The 25,305-nt window shown below is 42.6% G+C and overlaps 1 protein-coding gene across 1 annotated transcript in view; it reads left to right on the forward strand.

Annotated features, from left to right (window-relative positions):
* Positions 1 to 25,305, forward strand: part of MTREX (Mtr4 exosome RNA helicase) — a 427,098-nt gene that overhangs the window by 247,934 nt on the left and 153,859 nt on the right. The window contains 1 exon segment of the mRNA XM_030193130.1: positions 2,739 to 2,867. Within this exon segment, the coding sequence (XP_030048990.1) occupies positions 2,739 to 2,867 (129 nt within the window).

The raw sequence follows: 25,305 nt of genomic DNA on the forward strand, positions 1-25,305 counted from the left end.
TTGTGCAAGGTAAAACAATATTGAGAAACTATTTTGGAATAGCATAGTTCAAATATAGTTTATTATTTGGGAATGGAGCAGCTCGTCTGTATTTGCTTAACATTTGGAAAGTCGTCAGAAGATCACATGGGCATATTTTGGACATGTGGTAACACAGAACAATTTTTCATTATCAATTTGGTAAGTCAAAATGGAAATTTTCCCATAGACTGCTAGCCAATGTCACACTGTTTTATTACAATCCAGTGCAGAGAAGGTGCCAAAAGTAAATTGCACTTTATCCTGTTTTCCTCCTTCATCCATCCCTGAAAAGGAATATTGATTGATCGTGGTGCAAACAGTACACAGTGTTGCGTTGATTATTTTGTAATTAGCAGTCAGGAGATGTTTACCTGTGACTTAGTAAATAGGCAGCTTTAAAGAATATGACCTGCAAGCTTGCCTAATGCAAGTGATCTTCTAGACTTGAGAATGTAACTGTGTGCCTCTATGACTCCCAGCTGTTTCGTTCTGGTGGAGGTGTGCAAGCTACTGTTCTGGCATCAAACTGGATGCAAGGATGCACTTTGCTCATGACTGAGTTAATGTACACTCACAGCACCCGTGGTATTGGTGACGATAACACATGGACTCTACTCGTACTGATGCTGAGTGGAACTTTGTTCCAGTTCTGCTTACAGAACAACATTTCCCACTCCTCTGTCACAATTCTGATCCCAGGGGAGAGGGGGTATTGGTGAGGTTAAGCAAGCAGGAAATATACAAGTCAGGCCACTTTGTAGTTCTTACAGGTTGTTGTAAAGGGTAAAGAATCATGGCTTTGATATATAAGCATGTACTTCTATATACCATGTATAATGTAGCATTCCTGCTAGGTTAGCTAAACTGTCTTCTCTGCCTGAAGTCCTCCATGTAAACCTTACTCCTTCAGGATTATCCCAGCCAAATGCATACATGTGCATATTTCACGTTTTGAACTCCTCAATTGTAATACATAGTGTGCATGTTTGTTTGTTTCACAAGAGAGATTATCACAGGGATTCAAGCAGTAGATTGTTTGGTGGCTGGCTTTGACGTCAAAGACCACCAGTTAAAGGATGTTTGTCTGATACTGTACCCTTTGAAGTTTAAACTGGCCTGTGACACAAAAATGGTAGATAAAAGCACCTTGCATGGAAGGGTGATGAAAACATTTCAGAAACACTCTAGTAAAATTTAGTTTTTCTTTAAATTGTTTATTTCTTTTTTTTTTTTTAACTTAGGTTTAGTGAAGTTGTCCAGCATTATCATATCATTATATAGTTCAGCTTCACTAGTACTCATGGAGATATTTATAAAATACTAGTAAAGAAGGCCCGTTTCAAAACGCAATGAAACCGGCGCTAGCAAGGGTCCCCTCCGTCCCTTCTTGTCTCCCTCCCGAGTTGCAGACGCCCTCCCTCGCAATTGAAGGCCCCCTTCACGGCACTCCCACCGAGTTGTAGACTCCATCCGATTAGAACCCCCTCCGTTCGTGTTACTGGCTCCCCCCCCCCCCCCCCCCCCCGTGGTGCGACCCTGTGGGCAGCACCTTTACCTGCGGAAAAGCTGGCCCGAAGCCTCAGCGTGCGTGTGGTGACAGGGGTGAACTTCTTTTCAGGGCTGCGGGGCGTTCCTTGTTGAAGGAGCATCTGTTCACGTGTCTGTGCGTGCGTCTGATGTCAGACGCACGCACAGAGACGACAGATACTCCATCAAGGCACGCCCCGCAGGTGAGAAGAGAAGTTCTTCGGCGTTAGCAGAGGTAGGCGAAGGGTTCGGGGGAGGGTTTTCGGAGGGAAGGGTGGTGTGCAGAGGGTTGCAGCAGGGGGGTCGAGGGTGCAGTAACGCAGAGGGGGGGTGTTGGAATCGGAGGGAGTAAATGGTTGTTAGGGGCGTGACGGGTGTTGAAGTGGGAGGGATGGAGGGAGTGACGTTTGTGGGTAGGGGTGGGTGTGTTGATGGCCGTCTGTGTTGCACCCTCGACGTCATGAGGTTTGACGCGAGGGCGGGGAACACAGACATGGTGAGTTTGATGGCTTCACCACCATGAACTAACGAACCCTTGAGGGACTGTGCAGATGGCTTCAGGAGCTTTTGTCTTCAGAACGTTGAGGTAGCATTTTATGTACAGTGGCTGAGGGCGGGTCTATGAGTGAGGGTGACTGGTCCTGATAGCCTAGCCTACAAAGACTACAGGAGTTGAGTGCTTCAGTGCCTTGCAGTAAGCTTCAGAACGTTAGAGGTGGGATTTATTTATATAGATATACATTTAAAAATATATATTTGTACGAAAACGTAAATGTGAAAATACTAATAGATGTATTGAGCTAGGCCACAGGTGCGTTAACATCGTCTAGAATCTAAGATCACTTCCAAACAACTGACTCAAAACAGAACAGCAGCTCTCTGACACACATGACTTGAGACATTAGAAGCTGAGAGTGGATAGCAAGTTTCATGGGAATAGCTAGCTGTTTTAAATTTGCATGTTTAAATCATTCTTTGGAAGTATTTTGTGTTACACAATAGTAATTCCATAAAGGGCTGCCAGATGGGCAAGGGCATTTCACTAAGTAGAGACTCTAAGTTAAACTGTTACATTGTAGCTCACTAAAAATTTTGTAAATGGAGTAATACTGAGCTGTATTTATAGTCAGTTTATGTGTTCCTGCATTGTCTTTGAGGCTGGAACCTCTTTCTTTTCCCTTCCCTTTTAGCCCAATTCTGGTGACCTGGATCCATTGTATATAGTAGAAGTGTTGCTGCACTGTAATAAGGAAAGCTTGAAAAATGCTGCTACAGAGGCCGCAAAACCAGTTAAACCCGAGGAGAAAGGAGAAATGCAGGTATGTATGTCAATTTTATCTTCTTAGAAATAAAGTTCAACAAACAAGTTGTACAGGTTTTTAGTGGTTTTACAAGCTTTTGAGTAACAGTTGTCATATGGGTCTTGGAGAGAAATGAAATCCTTGCAAGGCCATAAAGAAAGATATTGTTATAGCATGTGTCTTCAAAGCATCAGCTAAAGAAATCTCTGTTGTGTCAAAGTACATGAGGTCTCTTTCTTGCAAGTATTCTAAAAAATACCACAAATGATAAAGGTTCTTGGTTAGCTTTTAAAAACTATACTCCTTTCATCAATTCATTATATAGACTTTTTTTTTTTTAAGAAGCCATCCAATCCATTATTGAAACTGTATTTTTCACAGTGTGCATGCTAGATGTCAAGAGGCCTTGAATACAGTAGAAGTTTCAAACTAGAGAGCAGTACACAGTCAGGGAGTCAACCCTGGCTCCTCATCTTTCATATACATTCAGAATTTAGTTATCTTTAAATCTATTTAAAGTGGTTAGTGTATCTCACATTCACTTACTGCTTGGATCAAAAAAGGCTGAACAGCAATGCAGGCTATGAACTCTTTGCTGTTTTCTTGGTAAATTAAAATATTATGTGAGCAGCTTTATAGATGGATATAATTATCCATGAGATGCTGTACTATGCATCCAATTGCAAAATCTCTGTGCTTAGTTTGCAAAGTAACCAAGCGGTTTAGTGTGTGTGATGTGCCGTAGCTTGATACCACCTTCTTTATGGTCTAAATATTTTCATAAGGTGCTGATGTGCTTTGTTATGGTTCAGTGTAAATAGAAGGTAATTATGCATGAGTTTCATGTTTTTACTTTCAGTAAGATTTGGTATTGTAAGCTATAATTAAGGACGCTATTAGTTGGTTCTTTTGATGTCTTGTATTAAATCATTATGGAAATTTTACTTTCCTTTGGAGTTTTGGAAATAAATTCACAATGTAGCATTTTGTTTCACTCCTACATAGACATAACATATCAGGGGTTCTCAACCCAGTCCTCAGGACACTCCCAGCCAATCAGGTTTTCAGGATACCTATGATGGAATATGCATGAGAGAGATTTGCATAGAGTAGAGGAAGTGCATGCAAACTTTATTTCATGCATATTCATTGTGGATATCTTGAAAACCTGAATGGCTGGAGTATGTTCCAAGGACTGGGTTAAGAACCCCTGTAAACATACAGGTGTTTGGAGTGTAGGGCTGGCATAAAGATATCTTATGCCCTAGGCAAACCTTTAGCTGTACACCCCTCTTCCTCACCTGCAGTGGCTCAAGGCTCTATTCACTCCTTGGTCTAGCATCTCCCTACCCTAGTAACCTTCCCTCAGGTGACCAGCATCTCTTCTCCCCTTCCATATTCCCCTGTCCCTTGCTTGTTAACTTCCCCTTCTTTCCTTCCATACGGCTGCTGCCCTACCTTTACCCAGACCTGGGCGAAACTCTCAAGCAGATGATGCTTTGGTGCACAGTCTTTAAGCACACTTCCGTGCTCAAACGCCAGAGTGTTCCAACCCCCCCCCCCCCCCCCCCCCCCCCCCCGCTCCCCCTTTGACAAAGGAGTTACTGTTGGGGGAGGGCAAGAAGGCTTGGGTTTAAAATCTGTATGCCTGCACAGATCCTACTTCAGATTTCAGACCGAGTCCAGGAAGATATAGGGCGACAGCAGCAGAAAATAAGAGGAAGATTCTTGACTGGCAACTCCCATATCACCCAGTGTAACTTCCCTGGCAAAGTTATCATATTTCTTATTACATAAAAATATTCTTAAAAATATGTCTATTTACATTAAATTAATAGAAGATAAGTTTATAATTTGGTATCTAGGCAGAAAAGGCACATAAGCACCTGTGTTGCTTCTATTTTATAAAGGCAAAGAGTGGGCCTCCACAAAATTGCTTCCCAGAAACCTGCCATTCAAAGCTGCATCTGCTCCAGGGCAAGAGTAACTTTGGGACCCTTTTACTAAAGCATGTTAACTTTTTGCGCTTACCATGCCTTGACAGCAAAAATTGATACACAGTAAGTGCAAAGGCTGCAAATAACTGTTGGGAGCCTGCTCAGTATGTCCTCTGCATTACTGCTCAGAAATATTCATTACAGCACATTAAACCTGGTTGCAATTAGCACGGATACATCTACCACCACTTCTTGGGAGGTGGTAAGTGAACCCGCATTAACTGCACAAGTAACAGTGGAAATGACGAAAACACAGTGACTGGGAAATACTCTGGTAGTATCCAGTGCTTTTGTAGATCCATTAATGGATCCAACCGGATTGCAGCCCTTGAGGACTGAGGTTGGACAACCCATCCATAGAGAGTCCACCCAGCTATTTGTTTCTTTTGATGTTTCATCTGCCTTTGACTCTGTTGAAGTGGCTATACTATTAGCTAGGTTAAAAACAAGTATAGGGGTAAGGTTTGATTGGTTTGCCTCTTACCTGTCAGGGTGTGTAATGTGTGTTCAAAGTGGAGGTGGGGTGTCAAAATCCATTTCCTTATTGCGAGGAGTACTTCAAGGTTCTGCCCTCTTGGCATTCCTGTTTAATATCTACATGGCCCCTTTGTGTAAGATTCTTGGTTTGTTGGGTGTGGAGTATCTTCTGTATGCAGACAATGTTCAGCTCTTTTTCCCGATAACATCATGCGGCAAGGAACTGTTTGTGCAGATTACAACACATATGAATGGTAAATGGATGATCTGTAATAAACTGGCTTTGAATGTTGAGAAGACAGAAATTCTCCTGGTGGGAAGAGTGTTAGATTGTTGGCCTCTGTCTGTCTGTATTGGTGAAATTAATGTACTTCTGAAAAGGAAATAAAGTTGCTGGGTGTGATTTTTGGATGCTTAACTATCAATGAAAGATAAGATTGAACTACATGCACAGTCAGTTTTTCATTTGTTTTGATTGAAGCTTATGTTATGTTTAGCTGATTTTAGGAATGTGATACAAGCTGTGGTTTTAACAAAAATAGATTATTGTAATGCCTTCTCTTTGGATATTCTAGAACACAGAATTAGAGCATTATAAATTGTACAGAATGCTGCTGCAGGGTTAGTTGTTGGGTGCTTCAAAATGTGATCACATTATGCCAGTGTTGCAGGAACTTCGTTGGCTGCCAGTAAAATACTGGGTGCAGTGTAAATCCACCAAATTTTGTACTCTTAAGATGCCAAGGTATTTTAAGATTGTCATCACTTAGTTGTTTTCTGGTAGAGTGTTAATATCTGACTTTACTAAATGATTGGTTTTGGGCTTACCACCATGAATTGTGCTGTGACACGAGCTTCAGCATAAGTACATAAGTACATAAGTACATAAGTAGTGCCATACTGGGAAAGACCAAAGGTCCATCTAGCCCAGCATCCTGTCACCGACAGTGGCCAATCCAGGTCAAGGGCACCTGGCACGCTCCCCAAACGTAAAAACATTCCAGACAAGTTATACCTAAAAATGCGGAATTTTTCCAAGTCCATTTAATAGCGGTCTATGGACTTGTCCTTTAGGAATCTATCTAACCCCTTTTTAAACTCCGTCAAGCTAACCGCCCGTACCACGTTCTCCGGTAATGAATTCCAGAGTCTAATTACACGTTGGGTGAAGAAAAATTTTCTCCGATTCGTTTTAAATTTACCACACTGTAGCTTCAACTCATGCCCTCTAGTCCTAGTATTTTTGGATAGCGTGAACAGTCGCTTCACATCCACCCGATCCATTCCACTCATTATTTTATACACTTCTATCATATCTCCCCTCAGCCGTCTCTTCTCCAAGCTGAAAAGCCCTAGCCTTCTCAGCCTCTCTTCATAGGAAAGTCGTCCCATCCCCACTATCATTTTCGTCGCCCTTCGCTGTACCTTTTCCAATTCTACTATATCTTTTTTGAGATACGGAGACCAGTACTGAACACAATACTCCAGGTGCGGTCGCACCATGGAGCGATACAACGGCATTATAACATCCGCACACCTGGACTCCATACCCTTCCTAATAACACCCAACATTCTATTCGCTTTCCTAGCCGCAGCAGCACACTGAGCAGAAGGTTTCAGCGTATCATCGACGACGACACCCAGATCCCTTTCTTGATCCGTAACTCCTAACGCGGAACCTTGCAAGACGTAGCTATAATTCGGGTTCCTCTTACCCACATGCATCACTTTGCACTTGTCAACATTGAACTTCATCTGCCACTTGCACGCCCATTCTCCCACTTATGTGGAGTGTTACTTGGTCAGCTGCACTTGAGTGCTAGTATTTTACAATTTAAGAAACTTGTTAAAAGCACAGCGTTTGTGCAGGCATTTTTTGCTTGAGAGGGGCTGTATTGATAAAGAAGGGTATATGACAGCACTGTGATGTACTTTTTGTCAGCTACTACTACTACTCAACATTTCTATTGGTTTTTAATATGTATGTTTTTATGGTAGCCACTTAGGTTGTAAGCAGAAGTTCTGAACATAAATAAAATAAACAAGGTGGGGCAGCCATCAGTAAATGCATTGTATTCAATTGGCTAGCAGATTGCTTCTCCTTCACTTATGCCTAGACTGTGCTGTCTATAGAGCAGTCATTCCCAGCTCAGTCCTCAGGGCACACCTAGTCCTGTTGGGTTTACAGGGTATCCTCAATGAACATGCATCCCTTTGATAATAATTTACAACACTAAAGTTACAAAACACTGTCCTTTATTGATTACAAAAAAAACTTTTACATTTTCTAACCCCTGACACTGAATGCTAAGCTACTGAAAATACACCCTGGATTTCCCCCACCACAAACCATTATATCAAAACATCACTGCTTGTGTTTGTTCACAGCCTCTTAATCAAAAAAACTATTCAAATTGATGACCATCAATGGCCATTGAGTATATTCTGCTTATTGAAACCGTTTTCAAATGTTCACTGTAGATTCAAATTTCAAACAGTTCACTACGATCATATTCAGTGCTCAAGGCTGCACGAGATCTTCCAATCCAACAGAGTCATTTTGCAATTGTCCATAAAATCCAGGATATACTCCACTCAACTTCTGCTTTTAGTTTTTCCATTTCAAAAACGTATAGCTCTACATGGTGCTGTGTTTCCCTACTCCTTTAGTTTTGCCCTTATAGGGAATTTGCCTTTCTTTGTTTTTTTTTTTTTTCTATTTTCACTAATAGCATATTTTGATACTGGATACTTGGGACAAATAATTATTCATTTTGAGATAAGAATCTATAAATTATAAAGTGTGTGACATTCCTTAACTTTGTCCTGCTTTTATGAACTTTATCATATTGAGAAGCTAATGGTTATAGTAGTTCTTGACATGATATTTAGAAAATCACTACATATATAGAGGAGAAAAATTTAGCAAAACTGGTTGTGCGTGCAGAACTGTGATATAATAATACATTTGTGATATTGTGCATTTTGGCATTTTTATTTGAATAGACTACTACTACTGTTAATCATTTTTATAGCGCTACTAGACATATTCAGCACTGTACACATTATATGCAGGTACTTTCTCTGTCCCCAGAGGGCTCACAATCTAAGTTTGGGTTTTTTTGTTTTGTTTTTTGTAACCTGGGGCAATGAAGGGTAAAATGACTTGCACAAAGTCACAAGGAGCTGTGGTGGGAATCGAACCCACATTGCCAGGATCAAAGCTCACTGCATTTACCATTAGGCTACTCCTCCACTCAGGATTATGGCATAGGCAAACTAGGCACATTCCAAATTTCCAAGATTTTAAAGGAAGCAGATCTCTCAGCTCCCAGCCAGTGTGCTCAGGAATATTGTCAGTCAGCTGCTTTCAAGAAGAATAAGTGTGGGCTATAAATGCTGCTGCCCGCAGTCTTTGTTGGTCATCCTTAGCCCCTCTATGTTGTCTTTCAGCCAGCAGCAGGAAACGGCAAGCAGTTCACTTCTTACCTTTTGCTGCTGCTCCTCCGCTGCCTCAGCAGTCAGTATCGTGTGGTGCCCCATAGTTTTTTTTAGACCCCTTAGACCTATGCAGTTCTGACCACAGAGGAGAGCTGGCAGAAGTGGAGCCACTAGCAGATAACCATTGCTTGTTAATTTCTGACTGCAGAAAGAGATGAGGGTTGGCATTCGGTGGGGCAGGGTGATGTAATTATGCTAAGGACTGGGGGAGGAGAGGTTTGGGAATGAGAGAGTTTAAAAATGTATTTCCATTATTTGTCTTCCCACTATTCCTGAACCTGTGGGACAGTTGTGGCAATTAACCAGTAGGTGGAGATAGAGAACTGAAAACTGAGCTGAGACATACCTCTCTTGGCATCCAGTCCAGCTCCTAAGTATTTTCTGTCTAGCAAATGAATGAATACCCTTTCAGTCTCTGGTTCTGAGTGATTTGTTCCTGGTTCAGTTGGTCAACTGGTCCCCAGTTGAGCTTTGCAGGTGGCTTGAGTCTGCAGAGTCATATCTGGAGGTCTTCAGATCCCTGTCTCTGGTGCCCCACAAATTTACTACTTCCCTACCTTCACTTCTCTCCTGTTTCCTGTGGACTCTCCTTTTCCAGCACAACAATCTTAAAAATAAAAAAAATAAATAAAAAGAAGGAAAGCGGTTCACTGAGCATGAGACAGAGTATCGGTCCTGATTCTTTCTCATCTGGGGTAAGACTTGTGGATACTGTGAGCTTGGGAGGAGCAGCCAACAGTGTTAAACCTGACTGAAGTTTGACTCTGAACTGCTTGGAGGGCAACAAGTTCTACTTTGTGCATGGGAGGAACCCTGACTCACTGCTTGGAACTGTTATGCTGCGCTTGTTGCAGTCGGGGTGAATGGCGACTCCCATGGAGGCAGTTAAGCAGTTTCCCTGCTGTGGGACCCACTGGCCGGTGTTGGGGTGCTGCAGTATGTGCAAGCCAGTAATCCCGCGGGACGTGGAGGAAATGATCGGGCACAGCATCCAAATATTCTGGGGACTTTGGGCTCTCCAGCAGAGCCGGTGCACTGTTTGATTCAGGAGAATGCAAGAATGGGCACCATTTGTTTGGGGTCAACTGGCAATGAGGAGCAGCCTCTGATCACTCATAGAGCACAGCCTCCCTTTTACAATCTCAGGGCCCGACAAACCTTTCAGCTGCATCAGGATCTTTGTTTTCTCTGGTTAATATTGCTCATAAAGCCTATTTACTATAGCAGGGACAGTCAGAGTTGTTGCAAGGTGCTTCAGGTTCTCACCTTGCTGCCCCTCCAGCTCTTAAGAGATCTCATTTAGCTTGTCCATTCCTGGAGATCTATCTCTGCGTCTTCCTCATTTGATGTGGCCTCAGTCTATTCAGAGGAGTCATCATTGAAGGAACCATTAGAGGAGAAAGAGCTCCCTCCTGAGAAGGGGGGTGACCTGAAAGTACTGAGGTTGTTTCAAAAAGAGGAGCTCAGTTCTTCTTCAGTGTCAGGAGTTCCATCTTGGTCTATCAAGAATGGGCTTACAGGTCCTTCTAAGGCCTTCCCAATGCTTCCAGACATTCGAGACCTGATTACAGCAGAATGGGTTTCACTGGATTTGGGGTTGGTTTGCCTCTACTTATTGGTTCAGAGGAAAAAGAGAAATTGCAGCTTCCCAGGGTAGACTCCCCTGTTACTTCGTTGACTAAGAAGGTACCTTACAGGTGAAGGGGGCATTGCCCTAAATGACCTACAGGATAGGAAGGTAGAAGACTTGCTGAAAAAAAAACCTTTACCAGGTTATTGTGGAATTGATGGCCTTCATTGTCCCAAAAAAGGGAAGGGACCTGTCTTCTGTTCTTAGATTTGAAAGGTCTATACTGCTGCCGCTGAGTGTCCCACTTTTGTATAGAAACACTAAGAATAGTCATAGCCTGAGTTCAAGCAGGAAAATTTCTCACCACCCTCAATCTCAAGGAGGCATATTTGCATATACTCATATGGCCACTGCATTGGGTTTCTTTGTTTTGCAATGCTGAGCTGTCACTTCAGTTTAGGGCTTTACCCTTCAGTTTCGCCAAGGCATCAAGAAGTTTACCAATGTTATGGTTGTGGTGGCAGCCTTTCTTCGGCGCCAGGGAACCTAGAGTTCATCAGTATCTCTACAACTGACTCATTCATGCATCCTATTCAGATTGCGTGATGGCGACAGTTGTCCATCTTCTGCAGTTGTCAGGTTCGGCGATCAGTTTCAAGAAGAGCAGACTAACTCCATTGCAGATGCTGGAGTATCTGGGCATTCTATTCGACACAGCAAGGGAGTGGATCTTCTTCGAGAACCGCAGGAGGAGTTCAATGCTGGTTCAACAGATTTGTCTTCTCCTTATTCAAGGTAGGTCCAGAGTCTGGGACTACATCCAGGTTCTCAGGTCAATGACAGTGGCGATGGAAGTGGTTCCATGGTCAAGGGCTCATATGCAGCCATTACAGGAGTCTCTTCTCAGCTGCTGGTCTCCGGTGTCACATAAGTATGACTTTCATCTTTCTTGGATGTTGGTTGCCAGACGGCGTATGCAGTGGTGGTTGTTACTCAGGAATTTGACTGTCAGAGCTCTTTCCAATAACACAATGGGAGGTGGTGACAGCGGTCGTCAGCAAGTCTGGTTGGGGAGCTCATTTCATGTTCCAGCTGGCACAGGGCACTTGGACAGAACAGGAGTGTCAGTGGTTGCTTGGAGCTCAGGACAGTGTGGAATGCCTTGCACAACTTTGCTTCCTTTTCTCAGTATGAGTATTCTTTGACAGTGCAACGGCGGTCGCTTATCAACAAGCAAGGCAGGACCTGCAACCATCTGATGGTGGTGGAGGCAGCCTCCCTCATGAGTTGGGTGGAGAAAAATCTCTGCTTGAAGGCAGTTTACATCTCTGGGTCCTTGAATGTGGAGGTGAAGTTTTTCAACAGGCACTCCTTGGACCTGGGAGAATGGGAACTATCCAGCCAGGGTTTTCAGCTGATAGTGGACTAATGGGGTTCTCCTCTTCTGACCTTGATGACGACTAAAAGGAATGCCAGAATACCCAAGTTCTTCAGCTGTCTGAAAGAACCAGGCTTGATGGGAATTGATGCCCTACTGCAGCTCTGGCCGGAGACACATCTACTGTATGTCTCCTCTCTTTGTCCCATGGTAGGTCCACATGTTGAAAAGGATCACATTGTACTGGGGTTGAATAATTCTCATAGCCCCAAATTGACTGTGGTATGTGAACTGAAATCAACTGCTGGACAGGGATCCTCTCTCTTTCACACGTACATGGCTTACTGAAGCAAGGTCTGGTGCTCGTGGTAATTCCATGCCCCTTAGGTCTTATGGCTTAGCCATTGAAAGGTCTCGGTTGAAACAAAAAGGTTATTGTAATTTGGTCATTGCTACCTTGCTTCAGGCTTGGAAACACTCTACATTTGTGGCATATTTGAGGGTGTGGAGGACATTGAGGACTGGTGTTCCGAGCATGGACTTTCTCCCTTCTCTGCTCAGATTACGCACATCCTAATATTACTCCAGGCAGGTCTTCAGAAAGGATTGGCGTTGGGTTCTCTAAAAGTTCAGGTTGCAGCTTTGGCCTGTTTCAGGGGCTGACTACAGAAGACATGTCTTGCGGCTTACCCAGATATTGTTCAATTCTTGCAGGGAGCGGGCCACTTGCTTTCTCCCTTTCATGCGCAGTGTCCAGAGTGGAACCTTAATTTAGTCCGTCAAGCTCTTCAAAAGCCTCCTTTTGAGCCACTCCAGAAGGCCTCTTTGAAAGATCTTACACTAAAGACAACGTTCTTGGTTGCTGTTGTGTCAGCATGTATGGTTTCGGAGCTTCATGCTCAATATTTTCGGATTCCTTTCTCGGCTTTACAGAGGCTGAGGTCTCTCAGTGCATGGTTCCTTCCTTTTCTTACAACCAGTTTCATCTCAACCAACCTGTGGAGTTTCCATCCTTTTGCAGAGAGGACGAAGAGGCTCTGTATTCTTCCTTTAAGCTTATTGATGTGCGTAAAGTCCTCATTAGATATCTGGAAGTCATGAATGAGTGGAACGCATTTTTTGGCTTTTTGGTAAGCAGAAGCTTGGCGTCATGGCTTCCAATCCCACAGCTGCTAGATGGGCTGAAGGATACTATTGCGTCCGCTTATTTGCTTGTGGGGAAGCAGGGTCCTCGGGCTTATTCTATGAGGCATACAATGACATCCTGGTCGGAGACTACTTTACTGTCTGTGTCAGATATTTGGAAGGCGGTGACATGGTCAGTGCTGCATACCTGTCACGTCTGTAGCCGTGACCACCCTCAGCCTTGTTTCTGGGGGTCAGCCTCTGTGCTGGCTTCTGTCTGTCATTGTGTTAGTTTTGTCTCCGGCTCTGTGTGCTAATTACCTCACTAGACCTCACCTGTGTGGGCTATGCCTCTCTGGGGAGCCAGCAACTAAGATGGCTGCCGCCTACTCTGCCAGCTTCCAAGATGGCTCCTGCTTGTCTTTCCTGTGTGTTCACTTCCTATGTGTTCCCAGCCTCCCCTTGGTGTGAGTGTGTTTCCTGCTCCTGTCCTGCGCAAGTGACATCATCAGTGAGGACCTTCATAAGGAAGTGCTGTGCTAGCATTCAGGGCCTTTGCATGGTGTTATGCCTTTAGGCCAGGTCAGGTTAGTTAGTGTTCTGCTGCACTACTGCTTAGCCTTTCTCTGGGTTCTGGCCCAGCTTCTCTTTGTGTCTGTGGACTGCTAGTCCTTCTGTGTGGGCTCTGCCCTTCTGTTTGTGACTGTGGACTGCTAGTCCTTCCGTGGTGGGCTCTGCCCTGCTACTCTGTGTCTGTAGACTACTTGTCCTTCTTCTTCCTTGCTCTGTGTTTGGAGTCTGAAGCCTTCAGCCACTCTCCCTCGGTTTGTAGTGGGAGTCTGTAGCTTCAGCCTGACTCTACTAGTTCCTGGTGTATTCTATAGTCTGCTGCCTGTCTCTGACTATTGCCTGAACCCCGATATTCTCTGCTCGCTGCCTGCCTCTGACTATTGCCTGTACCCCGATACTCTCTGCTTGCTGCCTGTCTCTGTCTATTGCCTGAACCCCAATATACTTTGCCTGCTGCCAGCCCTAAGTCTCTGTTAGTTCCTGGTTACTCCTTCTGTTTGCCTGACGAGTTTGACTCCTGCTTGTCCCTGACTTTCCTCGCATGCTGCCAGCCCTGTCCTCTGCCGGTTCCTGTCGAACCCTGCTTCTGCCTAGCTAGGGTGTTTACCCTGAGGGCTATCCTGAACCCTGCCTCTGCCTAGCTAGGGCGTTTACCCTGAGGGCTATCCTGAATCCTGCCTCTGCCTAGCTAGAGCGTTTACCCTGAGTGCCTATCCTGAACCCTGCCTCTGCCTAGCTAGGGTGTTTACCCTGAGTGCCTATCCTGAACCCTGCTTGTATATCCTGAGGGTATATCCTGAGCCCTGCCTCTGCCTAGCTAGGGCGTTTACCCTGCGTGTATATCCTGAGCCCTGCTTTTGTATATCCTGAACCCTGCTTGGATATCCTGAGTGTACATCCTGAATCCTGTCTCTGTCTAGCTATTGTGTATTTCCTGGGTGTTTATCCTGTATCCTGCCTCTACCTAGCTAGTGGGCTTACCCTGTGGGTATTCCCTGAACCCCGTTCCGCCTAGCTTGCTGCGTGCCCTAGTCCTTGCTCCTGTTACGCTTTTGTTCGTCTTGTCTCCCTGGTCTGTCTTGTGTTCCTTGCTAGTGGCAGCGCAGCAGCTTTCAGTCTGAGTCTAGTAGTGAGTCTAGTTTTCTCGTGTTCCCTGACCCAGGGTGAGTTCTCTGGATCTCCAGTTCCGGCCTCGCCCTGCATGTCCTGCCGGCCACCCGCACACTGGAGCTCAACTCCAGGGGAACGGTGGTCAAGTGCAGGTGAAGCTGTTCCTGTTCTGCTGGTTCCAGTTGCCTGCCTCAGTCCCGACTCCAGTCCAGAGGTCCAGCCCTGTCCTTCCGTTTATCCAGTTCCAGGGTGGTCTTGCCTGCCGCTGCCGCTCCTCGGCAGTGGTCCAAGGGCTCACGCATTTTGGTTCTGCCTCGAGGACCTGACACAATACCTTTGCCAAGCACTACAGGGTGGATGTTGTGGCACGCTCAGAAGCTAGTTTTGGGGCTTTGGTCCTCAGTGCAGTAGCTTCAGGATCCTACTCGCCCTAGGGGTTGTTTTTAATCATGCCACAGATTCTGGAATAGTGAGAATCTACGTAATGCAAGGAGAAATTAGGTCTTAACCGATCATGTTTTTTTTCCAGTAGTCCTTCCCACTATTCCAGATGCCTGCCTGTGGTTTATAAGGTATTTAGTCAGTGTAAAGTAATGGGTCAGATAATGACTGTCAGCTTGCATGGTGCTTCCTGCATAGCTTTTGTTCGCTACAAGTTGTTCAGAGGTGAGAGAGATCCACACATGTTTGCTCATCTGGTTAGTGTCAGGTTAGCGAGTTGTTTAAGGTTGTTGTGTTCAGAGTTTCTCCTTACTGCTTGTCTATATAAATACTGAGGAGCTTGACTAGATGCCAAGAGATGTCTGCTCAGTTTTCAGTTCTCTATCGCCACCTGCTGGTTGATGGGCACAACTATCCCACAGGTTCTGGAATTGTGGGAAGGACTTAAAGAAAGAAAATTATCAAGTAAGGCCTGATTTCTCCTTACTGCTATGTTATTGTGTATCCAGACCTGGTTGTTTGCCCAGGACCCACCAAAGGGTTCATTCTTTCTTGCAGATGAAGCTAGTTTTATGAAATTTTTCTAAATTTTTTTAGAGTAAAATTTAGCATGTAGATAATGAACTGCTGTGATCAAAATCATGCTAAGCAATTTATTTTCTAAAACTTAGCATAAGTACATAAGTAATGCCATACTGGGAAAAGACCAAGGGTCCATCGAGCCCAGCATCCTGTCCACGACAGCGGCCAATCCAGGCCAAGGGCACCTGGCAAGCTTCCCAAACGTACAAACATTCTATACATGTTATTCCTGGAATTTTGGATTTTTCCAATTCCGTTTAGTAGCGGTTTATGGACTTGTCCTTTAGGAAACCGTCCAACCCCTTTTTAAACTCTGCTAAGCTAACCGCCTTCACCACTTTCTCCGGCAACGAATTATTTGCGTGTATTTGCGTGTATCTCCCAGTAAAAAAAACTTCACATCATTCCCATAGTTTGTTTTAAGGAGATTGTACTCTTTTGGTATAATTATTGGATTTTTATCGAAGGTATAAATAAAGAAGACACAGCCTTTCTTTAAAATTCTTCCCCATTTTTCCATGGTTGTAATCTCACACCTTACTCTCATCACTGTTTGGATCCCTAGGGAGCGCTGAAATGCCTTCAAAGCTCAAGGAAATGCTTTTCTGAAACTAACTCTGTGTCACTTTATGGCCATCATAGAAGCTGCCACTGTCTTTCCCTTGCTCCTGGAGATCAGCTACAGGGTATCCAAACTCTACCTGCCTTGACAGATGTGCCAGCAAGAAAAAGGTCTCTGTTAGACTGCGTTTTTTAATATTTATATATGTGTGTGTGTTATGTGTGAGCCCTTAGTTGAATTATGACATGAGAAGATTGGAGACACTTTAATAAATATAGCCTTATAGCCTCACATGGGGCTCTCATTAATATTTCTAGTCACTGTAACGTTAACGGGTTCTACACATGTGCTTTAAAAATGTGTTAGTAAAAATTGAAATAGTGAAGTCTTAATTAGTCACATAAAGTGTAAGTTGTCCTGATTTCAAGTAACAAATTAGAGCACACAGTACTCAGACGTGAGACTAAGACTTGAGTCTCACCACAGAAGTGCATCTAGAGCCTCAGGCCTACTATCCTATTTTATATTAAAATGGGACCTTTGCAAATTTGGAGGGAAATTCTGGCTTGCTCTAGCTTGACAATACTATATAGAGTTCGATTGCAGGAGGGATTACATTATATAATTATACATATATGTATTTTCCAACCTTTTTTTGATAACGATTCACAGCTAACAGTTCTTTATGCACGTATTAACTCCCGTCTAGACTGTTGCAGTTATTTAGGGTTTCCTCTCTATACTTCATTGGTTACAGACCATACAAAATATAGTGATACGTATTCTTACCCTAGCTAAGTGGCGTGATCATATCATGCCACTTCTTATCCACCACCTTTGCTAATCTATTATTTATCATGTCCAATTCAAGATTCTTGATCTCACTTTCAAAGCTTTACATTGTGACCGCCCCCCCCCCCCCCCCCCCCCCCTTACCTTGCCTCTTCTGTTATCCCTTATGCATCCCCTGGATTCCTTCACTGTTTCAATGATCGTAGATTGCAAATCCCTTCACCCCAAATGACAAGTTTAGTCACAATTAGAAATGGCGCCTTCTACTATGTGCTTCCTTCCGCTGGAATTCCCTCCCTCCTCAGGTCTGTCTAACGTTAGAAAGGCCTTAAAGGCTTTCTTACTTCAGAAGGCCTTTGGGGAGTACCCATCCTCTGTAGGGCCATTGTATAACGTTCAATGTCTGTTAAATCTGTGCATGCTCTGCATGTGATTCAAATCTATATATGTTTGTTCTGCATGATGATAATTATATTTTATGAAAGCCCTAATAGTGAATCTGCATTGTATGACACAGTGGAGTTCCTTTCTTAACTTTTTTATTTCTTTTGTTAGATTTATTGTGTTCACCACTTTGCAATGCTTTCAGGCTCAGCAGTATATCACATATTAATTTAACCAAAAATCATAAGTACTCAGAAAAAAACCTGATCAGAGTATCGGTAATCTTACATTACTATACCTGTTTTCCATTGGCATATATTACAAATGCCTGTGGCAGCTTCATTATTATATTCATTGAGCCACATTTATAGGTTTGGGTTTTTTTCTTACAGTGTAAAAATGCCCACTCTCAGTGTTAAAATATAAATCCGTTCTAGTTTAACTTAAAACAGTTTTTGTTATCCTGTTTCAAAGTCAACATGCATGCAGCCAATCCTAAGAGTATCAGCTAAAATAAATTAGTAAAACTAATCTTTGCTTACGTTAAAGGAAAGAGGAAATATCTTCGCATCAGTTTTGTTATGGTTGGACCTCATTCTTGGTTCCATCGTCGTTCTCTTCAGATTGGAAACTGACTAGATTTTTGTGACTTGTTTGTGAAGATCCAGATTGGAAATTGCCAGATTGCCAGAGTTAATAAATCTTCTGTCACTTTTCTACCTTCAAAGTAGTGATACTTTCTGTAAAGTAAATCTCTTATGTACCGTTTTACTTAAATATATTGTGTGCTAACGGACTTTAGTGTGCACTAAGTGCTCATATGTATAAAATATGCATGCTAATTCTATTACAGCTTGTTAAGCTTTAATTAAAGGGCCCTTTAGTAAACTATCCAATGAATTTTTCTGTTCATTGCACATTTTTGCTTGTTTTCTGTGTACTGTCAGGTACAAATTTGCAGTCCCATGCAACAAGAATTCAGACAAACCACATTTTTATCAGTGCATATACTATTTTTGATAACTTGTTAGGACTTATTTACATACTAGTAAAAAAGGCCCGTTTCTCAAACCAGTGAAATGGGCGCTAGTAAGGTTATCATCTAATGGCGATTATGTTTTTAAGGGAACTGTTAGGAAGAATGTGCTGTGATGATAAAGAATAATTAGGAAGGATGTATAATAAGTAATATGGTCCAGGGGTATGACATGTGGATTGTTTTCTTTCTTTTTTTTTTTAGTCTTTGTGTTTTGTTTTGTTAATTTTTATTTATAGTATATTTCCAAAAAGCTAAAGAGTATGCAGAAATTTAAAAATTTATATTACAAATATAATGCTTGTTTATATTGGCAAGATTTCTTTATAAACAATATTTTTAGTGAAAACTTTGTTACATTGAGGGAAAAGCTTTCCTTGTTCAGGACCATCTATGACTTTTCCAATTGCATCAGAAGAGTTTCAAACTCTTGAAAATGCTACATACAGTTGCCCATGTGTAAACACTGGTTCTGGGAGGAAAATGCCAACTTGTTCAAATGTTTGTCTTTGTGACTTGTTAATTGTCATTGCAAAAGCCAATTTCACAGGAACTTGTTTTCGACGTAATGTAAATGGGAGGTAAGTGTTAGATGGTGTTAGTTCAATACTACTACTACTTATCATTTCTAAAGCGCCACTAGACGAACGCAGCGCTGTACATTTGAACATGAAGAGACAGTCCCTGCTCGACAGAGCTTACAATCTAATTAGGACAGGTAAACAGGACAAACAAGAGATAAGAGAATATTAAAGTGAGGATGATAAAATAAGGGTTCTGAACAAGTGAATAAGGGTTAGGAGTTAAAAGCAGCATCAAAAAGGTGGGCTTTTAGCTTAGATTTGAAGAAGGCCAGAGATGGAGCTTGACGTACCGGCTCAGGAAGTCTATTCCAGGCATATGGTGTAGCAAGATAAAAGGAACGGAGTCTGGAGTTAGCGGTGGAGGAGAAGGGTGCAGATAAGAGAGATTTACCAATTGAACAGAGTTCCCGGGGAGGAATGTAGGGAGAGATGAGAGTGGAGAGGTACTGAGGAGCTGCAGCGTGACTGCACTTATAAGTCAATAAGAGGAGTTTGAACCATATGCAGAAACGGATAGGAAGCGTGGGATAAAAACAGTACTCCCTGCAGTTGACCCAGTGATTACTTGACTAATAATGAGGTTAGTTTTCAAGTCTTTCACTATTAAGCGAGTTCCGTTACATAAACCTCACTTGGTATTTAGATTCCTGAGTAGGATAATTATGGCTCCAATTTTTAAATGCAGTTTATGGCAAGGCATGCCAATTGGAGTTTGTTCATGAAGGAATTCTACAGTAAATAACTGATGTTCCTCATCATTGGAGTCATGAATGGAGTCCAAACTTAAATAATTGTCTCACCTTCTAAAATATTTAGAACCAGCCTCATTTATCTTGTCAACATGTGCATTTTTGGGGCAAGGAATAGCCTTTTTAGCAAAGTTGTAAACAGTATCTGCGGTAATTTTTTCTCCAAAACCGCATTAACTATATCGCCATCACAAATGTGCTTCTGTGGGATTCTGTGGGATTTTGATAATATCTTTGAAACCGTCTGGACATGGAAGATTTCCGTTTGCTAAAGTAATAAGCCAGTTGTTGTAATCTAGGTCTACAGAGCGGACATTGTTGTTTAATTTTAGTATTTCAATTTTTTTCCATAGTTTATTTAGCTTAATTCTGGCTTCAATAATGTGAGCTTGATCACCGTGTGGTACCACTGGTAGAGTTTGTCAAAAATCTCCACCAAGGAGAAGAACTTTCCCGCCAAATGGTTTCTGATTGTTCATGTTGTCTTTGAGGATTCTATCTACAGCAGTAAGTGCCATACTGGGTACCATAGTTCACTCATCCCAAATAAGGATTTTAGCATCTCTAATGATGGAAGCATCATTTGATGTTAATCTGATACTTGATGTTGACGTTTCCAGTAGAGGAACAGGTAACAAACTGTGAATGATAAGTTTGTCCTCCTAGAAGGAGATTTCCAGCAATTCCTGTAGAAGCAACAGGTAGTGCAATTCCTCCCATCTCCTTGGATGGAGCTCAGGATAGTATTATATGTATACGTTTTTCCGCTTCCAGCAGGACAGTCTAGGAAGAAGCACGTGTGGGTTATGTTTTTTTGTATTGCAGGCAGAAAGTATATTATGAAATGCTTCCCTTTGCTCATTATTTAGTTTTTCTACCATTTGTTCAGCTTTCTGCTTTTCATCTCCAACATTGAAGGCAAGTTTAGGATCTTCTGTGGATGACTGTTGGTAAACCAAAGTGTTCAAGTTTTTTGCAGTGTGTAGTCAGAACTGCTTGGATTTTCTGAAGGTACAATTGTTCACAAATTGAGTAATCACCTTTGCAACCATGGATGTGTTAAAAATCTTGTGTCATATTAAGTTTGTATTTTTGAAAAATTTGGAAGGCATTTGATGGTACAGCAAAAACACAAATGTATGCAAAAAGGTGTCTGATTTGCTGTGGCATGCTGCAGGTGAGTGCATCGTCTAAGGTGTTCTCCCACAGAGCTTCATCATCAGTGAGCCCCATTTTCTTGGCTACATCTTGAAATGTATTATAAAGAACACATGCAACTGTTTTTAAGTCTTCAAAGGACTTAGTCCCTGGTTTGTGTAGTAGAATTAGCCTTAAACAGTAACGCTCAGGGTCCGCTGAAAAATGAACTGCATACATTCTCCCAATTGTTTTGTCATGTCCTGCTTTTCTACATTTCCACTTTCGTTCTCTTTTGTTGAAAGTATAATACATAGGAATATCTACATACAAAATGGTCTTTGGAGGATTGTCTTCTGCATTAAGTTTAAACCACGCTGTTAAAGTGGTGTCCCTGGTTCTGGCTCTTTGTACTGCAGCCTCAACTTCGTTAGAGTAAAAAACAGTGATTTGTTGATCTTGTAAGTATACTTCCAATCTCTGGATAGTATGTGATGATTGGTGATGCATTTCAAAACAGTTTAATCGCCATGCAGCTTCATGAGCACTAACATATCTAGAGTCAGTCCTTTATAGACATATTTAAAGAGGTACTTGACACTTTTAATAGATGCACATGTTTCCACATTTATATAGGAGTTGTACTTTAAAAGTAAGTAAGGGTTATAAGGAACTACCCAACTGTTATTAATGAATTTTCCATTTAAGAGTGTACCAACACCATTATCCCTTCTGCAGTATTTAGGATATCCGTCACAGTTCTCAATAGTTTCATTTTGGAATGGTTTGGGAAACTGTTTAGAGCACTTCCCATAAAGCATGCAGGGATAATTTAAGTTATGGTCACTGCATGGGCCATGTATCATATGTTTAGCAACTGTTGCATGGAGAAGTGGAAAGTTATTTATTTCAGGAATTTCAGCACATACGATTTTGTCAGTTATTTCCTTTCTTTTCGGCTTATGTTTCTCTTTCATGATAATTAATATATGAACATGAGGTAAACCACGCTTTTGAAATTTGATGACATGAATTTTTACAAGAGGGGACACCAAGTATGTTTTTTGCATATATCGTGTAGTAACTCTTTTAGTTTTAAATGAAACACCCTTGCCAATAAGTCAGGTCGAAACTCTGGTGCCTGACCTTTTTTTAGATTTTGAGTAATTTCTTCCCACCTTGGGTTGCAGGTCATAGTAATGAACAGATCTGGCTTGCCATATTTGCGAACTATTGCCATTGCATCCTGAAAATTTTGATACATATTTCTTGGGCTGCCAGCAAATGATGATGGTAAAATAAATGCCTGGCCAGGTGTAAATCCTCCATTTGCAGCTTCACTTGCAAGATGGTCCATTAACCCAGAGTATTTTTCAACTCTTAGCAGTTTTTGATTTTGTCGAATATACTTAGGTCTGTTTGCCTCTGTTTTAATATATGCATCCACAAAATATTGTTGCGTTAGTTTTCCTGCACTAAGAAAAGGATTGAATTTGTCTCCTTTTGCCAAACGGTACCCATAGTACTACATTTGCGTAACTCTTAGTCTTGGGTTGTTTGATTTGCGACGGACGTGCATTATACATTTTGGTTGTTTAGACAAAGGAATATGTATCCCCCAGCTCTGATCTCCATATGGAAAGAGTATTGGATATACCATTGGTTCGAGATTGGGGTCCAACACACTGATTATCTCAGTTTTGTTTTCTTCATTTGGCTTGTTTCGGCAATGTATTATCAGATCTCTATGTAAGGGAGGTTCCCCATCTGTATTTTGAAAAATGAAAGCCACCTCATTGGCTCTAGGGGCATTGTATCGTCTTTGCGATCTTGAACAATGGCCATTGAAACTGTTGGAGGGTCTATTCTTCTTCGTTGTGCTTCACATATGCATTCATTTTCTACTTCATACAGCATCTTGCATGCGTCTGTAAATGGATTTTCCTGTGCCATAAAATCGCTTGTCTCATTAATGTATGGTTGATGTGTGCATTTGTTGAGAGACGTAGTCTCTGAACGGCTGCTTCATCAGGATCAAGAATATATAATTGAGCAAATTGTCTTTGATTGTCATTTTGAGGATGTAGTGCTGCTGTTCTATGGTAAACAGTACCATTAATTTGAAAACAATAAGGGCCATATCCGGGTGGTAGTGCAACGTTAGCTCCCATGGAGGCAAAAGCTAAGGAACTATTAATGGACCTAATGTTTTGTACAAAATTCTTTGAATATTCATGTTGCCCGGAGAGAAGCTGTTGTATTACTTCATTGTACCTAATTCCTGGAAGTTATACTTTGCCCTTACTACAACATTGTGTAAATAGGTTGTCAGAAGGTGTTTCATTGTGAAAATGTTTGGCATTGCAAAATATACAGACTGCGTTCATTGGATCACAACTATAGTATTGAGTTTCTTTCTCACTGATACAGTCTCTTATTGCAATTCCTGTGGTTGGAGTTCTGCACTGTGCTGTCACTGTATCCGTTCTTGCTTTATTTTGTGCTGTCACGGGGTTTTTTCTTTTGTTTCAGATTTCCAATTGTTTTGCATTTGAAATCTGTTATATTTTGTGTAGTCGTTCTTCGTTGCTTGTCTGTCATTTCTGCCAGTCTTTTCCGCCCTAAATCTTTTCGTCTTTGTCTTGTTGTTTGTCTCTGTTTCTCTGTCATTTGTTTAATTCTTTCATGTTCTAAATATGTTCTCCTTTTTCTATTTGTTGCTTTTTCTTCTTCTGTCATTTTTTCAAATCTTTTGCATTGTATAGCAGTGTGCCTTGTTCTGTGTGTTTGTCTCTGTTCGTCATTTCAGCAATTCTGTGCCTTTCTGAATTGGCGTTTCTTTGTCGGTTACTTGCACGTTCCTCATCAGTCAGCTTTTCTATCCTGGACCTTTTTCTTGCAGTGGCTTTTTGACTTTCATGTGCCTTTTCGTCTTCACTCAGAGCTGCACGCCTTTTTCGTTGTGCTTCAGCTCTTTTTCTTTTAACTTCAGCCTGCTCCTCAGCAGTTAGTGTTCTTTTTCTAGTCATGTGATGTTCACATTGGAATGTGTCTCTGATTGTTGTTTGTGAGCTACAGTACGTTGGACTGTGCCTCTGTTTCTCGGTGCCCTGCCTTCCCCTCCATGTGCTGTAATTCTTCTCTACGCTCTCATCCTCTCCATTGCAATCCATGTGCAGCGATTCTCCTGTGCCGTTCCCTCCCCTCCGTCTCCAGCAATTGTGGCCTCTACATGATGTGCACCGATTCTCCTATGTTCTCCCCTCCCCTTGCCTCCCATGCCATCCATATCCTGCAATTCACCTGTGTGCAAGTGTGTATGAGAGAGTGTGTGTGTATGAGAGAGAGAGTGTGTGTGTGAGAGAGAGAGAGAATATGTGTGTGTGTGTGTGTGTGAGAGAGAGAGAGAGAATATGTGTGTGTGTGTGTGTGAGAGAGAGAGAGACAGCGGATGGCGGATGTTTCTTGCCGGGGGGGGGGGGGGGGATAACCTTTTTGGTGAGAAAATAGAGAATCTAGTTGACCAAATCAAGAAGCATAATGATGTTATGGATTCTCTCTCCCGCCGGACGTCTTCTGCTACTACCTTCTCATCCAGGAGGTTTTTTGGAGGGAAGAGGAGTGCTCCCTATTCCTATTTTAGGCGTAGGTATACTCCTGCTTCTTGGCAGCCTGCCCAGGCTCAGTCCCAGCGTGCTCGTTCTCGTCAACAGCGTGCACCTAAGACCACTGCGGCTCCCCAGCAAAAGCAGGGGACGGGCTTTTGACTGGCTCCAGTTCAGCATAGCCTCAGTAAACATGTCCGTGCCGGACGACTTGCAGATTGGGGAGAGGTTAATGTTTTTTCACCACAGGTGGCCTCTTATAACCTCCGACCGGTGGGTTTTTCAAATTGTCCGGTTAGGATGCACCCTCAATCTGGAATCCAAGCCTCCAAATTGCCCACCGAGAGCTCAGTCCTACAGCTCCCAGCACAAGCAGGTACTTTGCAGAGGAACTCTCTGCCCTTCTACAGGCCCAAGCGGTCGAACCCGTTCCACCAGGAGAAGAAGGGCTGGGATTCTATTCCAGGTACTTCCTTGTGCAAAAGAAAACAGGGGGGATGCGTCCCATCCTAGACCTAAGGCCCCTGAACAAATTTTTCGTCCGAGAAAAGTTCAGGATGGTTTCCCTAGGCACCCTTCTTCCCATGATTCAGGAAAACGATTGGCTATGCTCTCTGGACTTAAAGGATGCTTACACACTCATCTCGATACTTCCAGCTCACAGGAAGTATCTTCGATTTCGGCTGGGAACACAGCACTTTCAGTACCTTGTACTGCCTTTTGGCCTGGGGTCTGCACCCAGAGTGTTTACCAAATGCCTAGCTGTAGTCGCAGCATCGCTATGCAGAGTGGGAGTGCATGTGTTTCCTTATCTCGACGATTGGCTGGTGAAGAGCACCTCGAAGGAAGGTGCTCT

Source organism: Microcaecilia unicolor, chromosome 2 (assembly GCF_901765095.1).
Source record: "Microcaecilia unicolor chromosome 2, aMicUni1.1, whole genome shotgun sequence".
Lineage (NCBI taxonomy): Eukaryota > Metazoa > Chordata > Amphibia > Gymnophiona > Siphonopidae > Microcaecilia > Microcaecilia unicolor.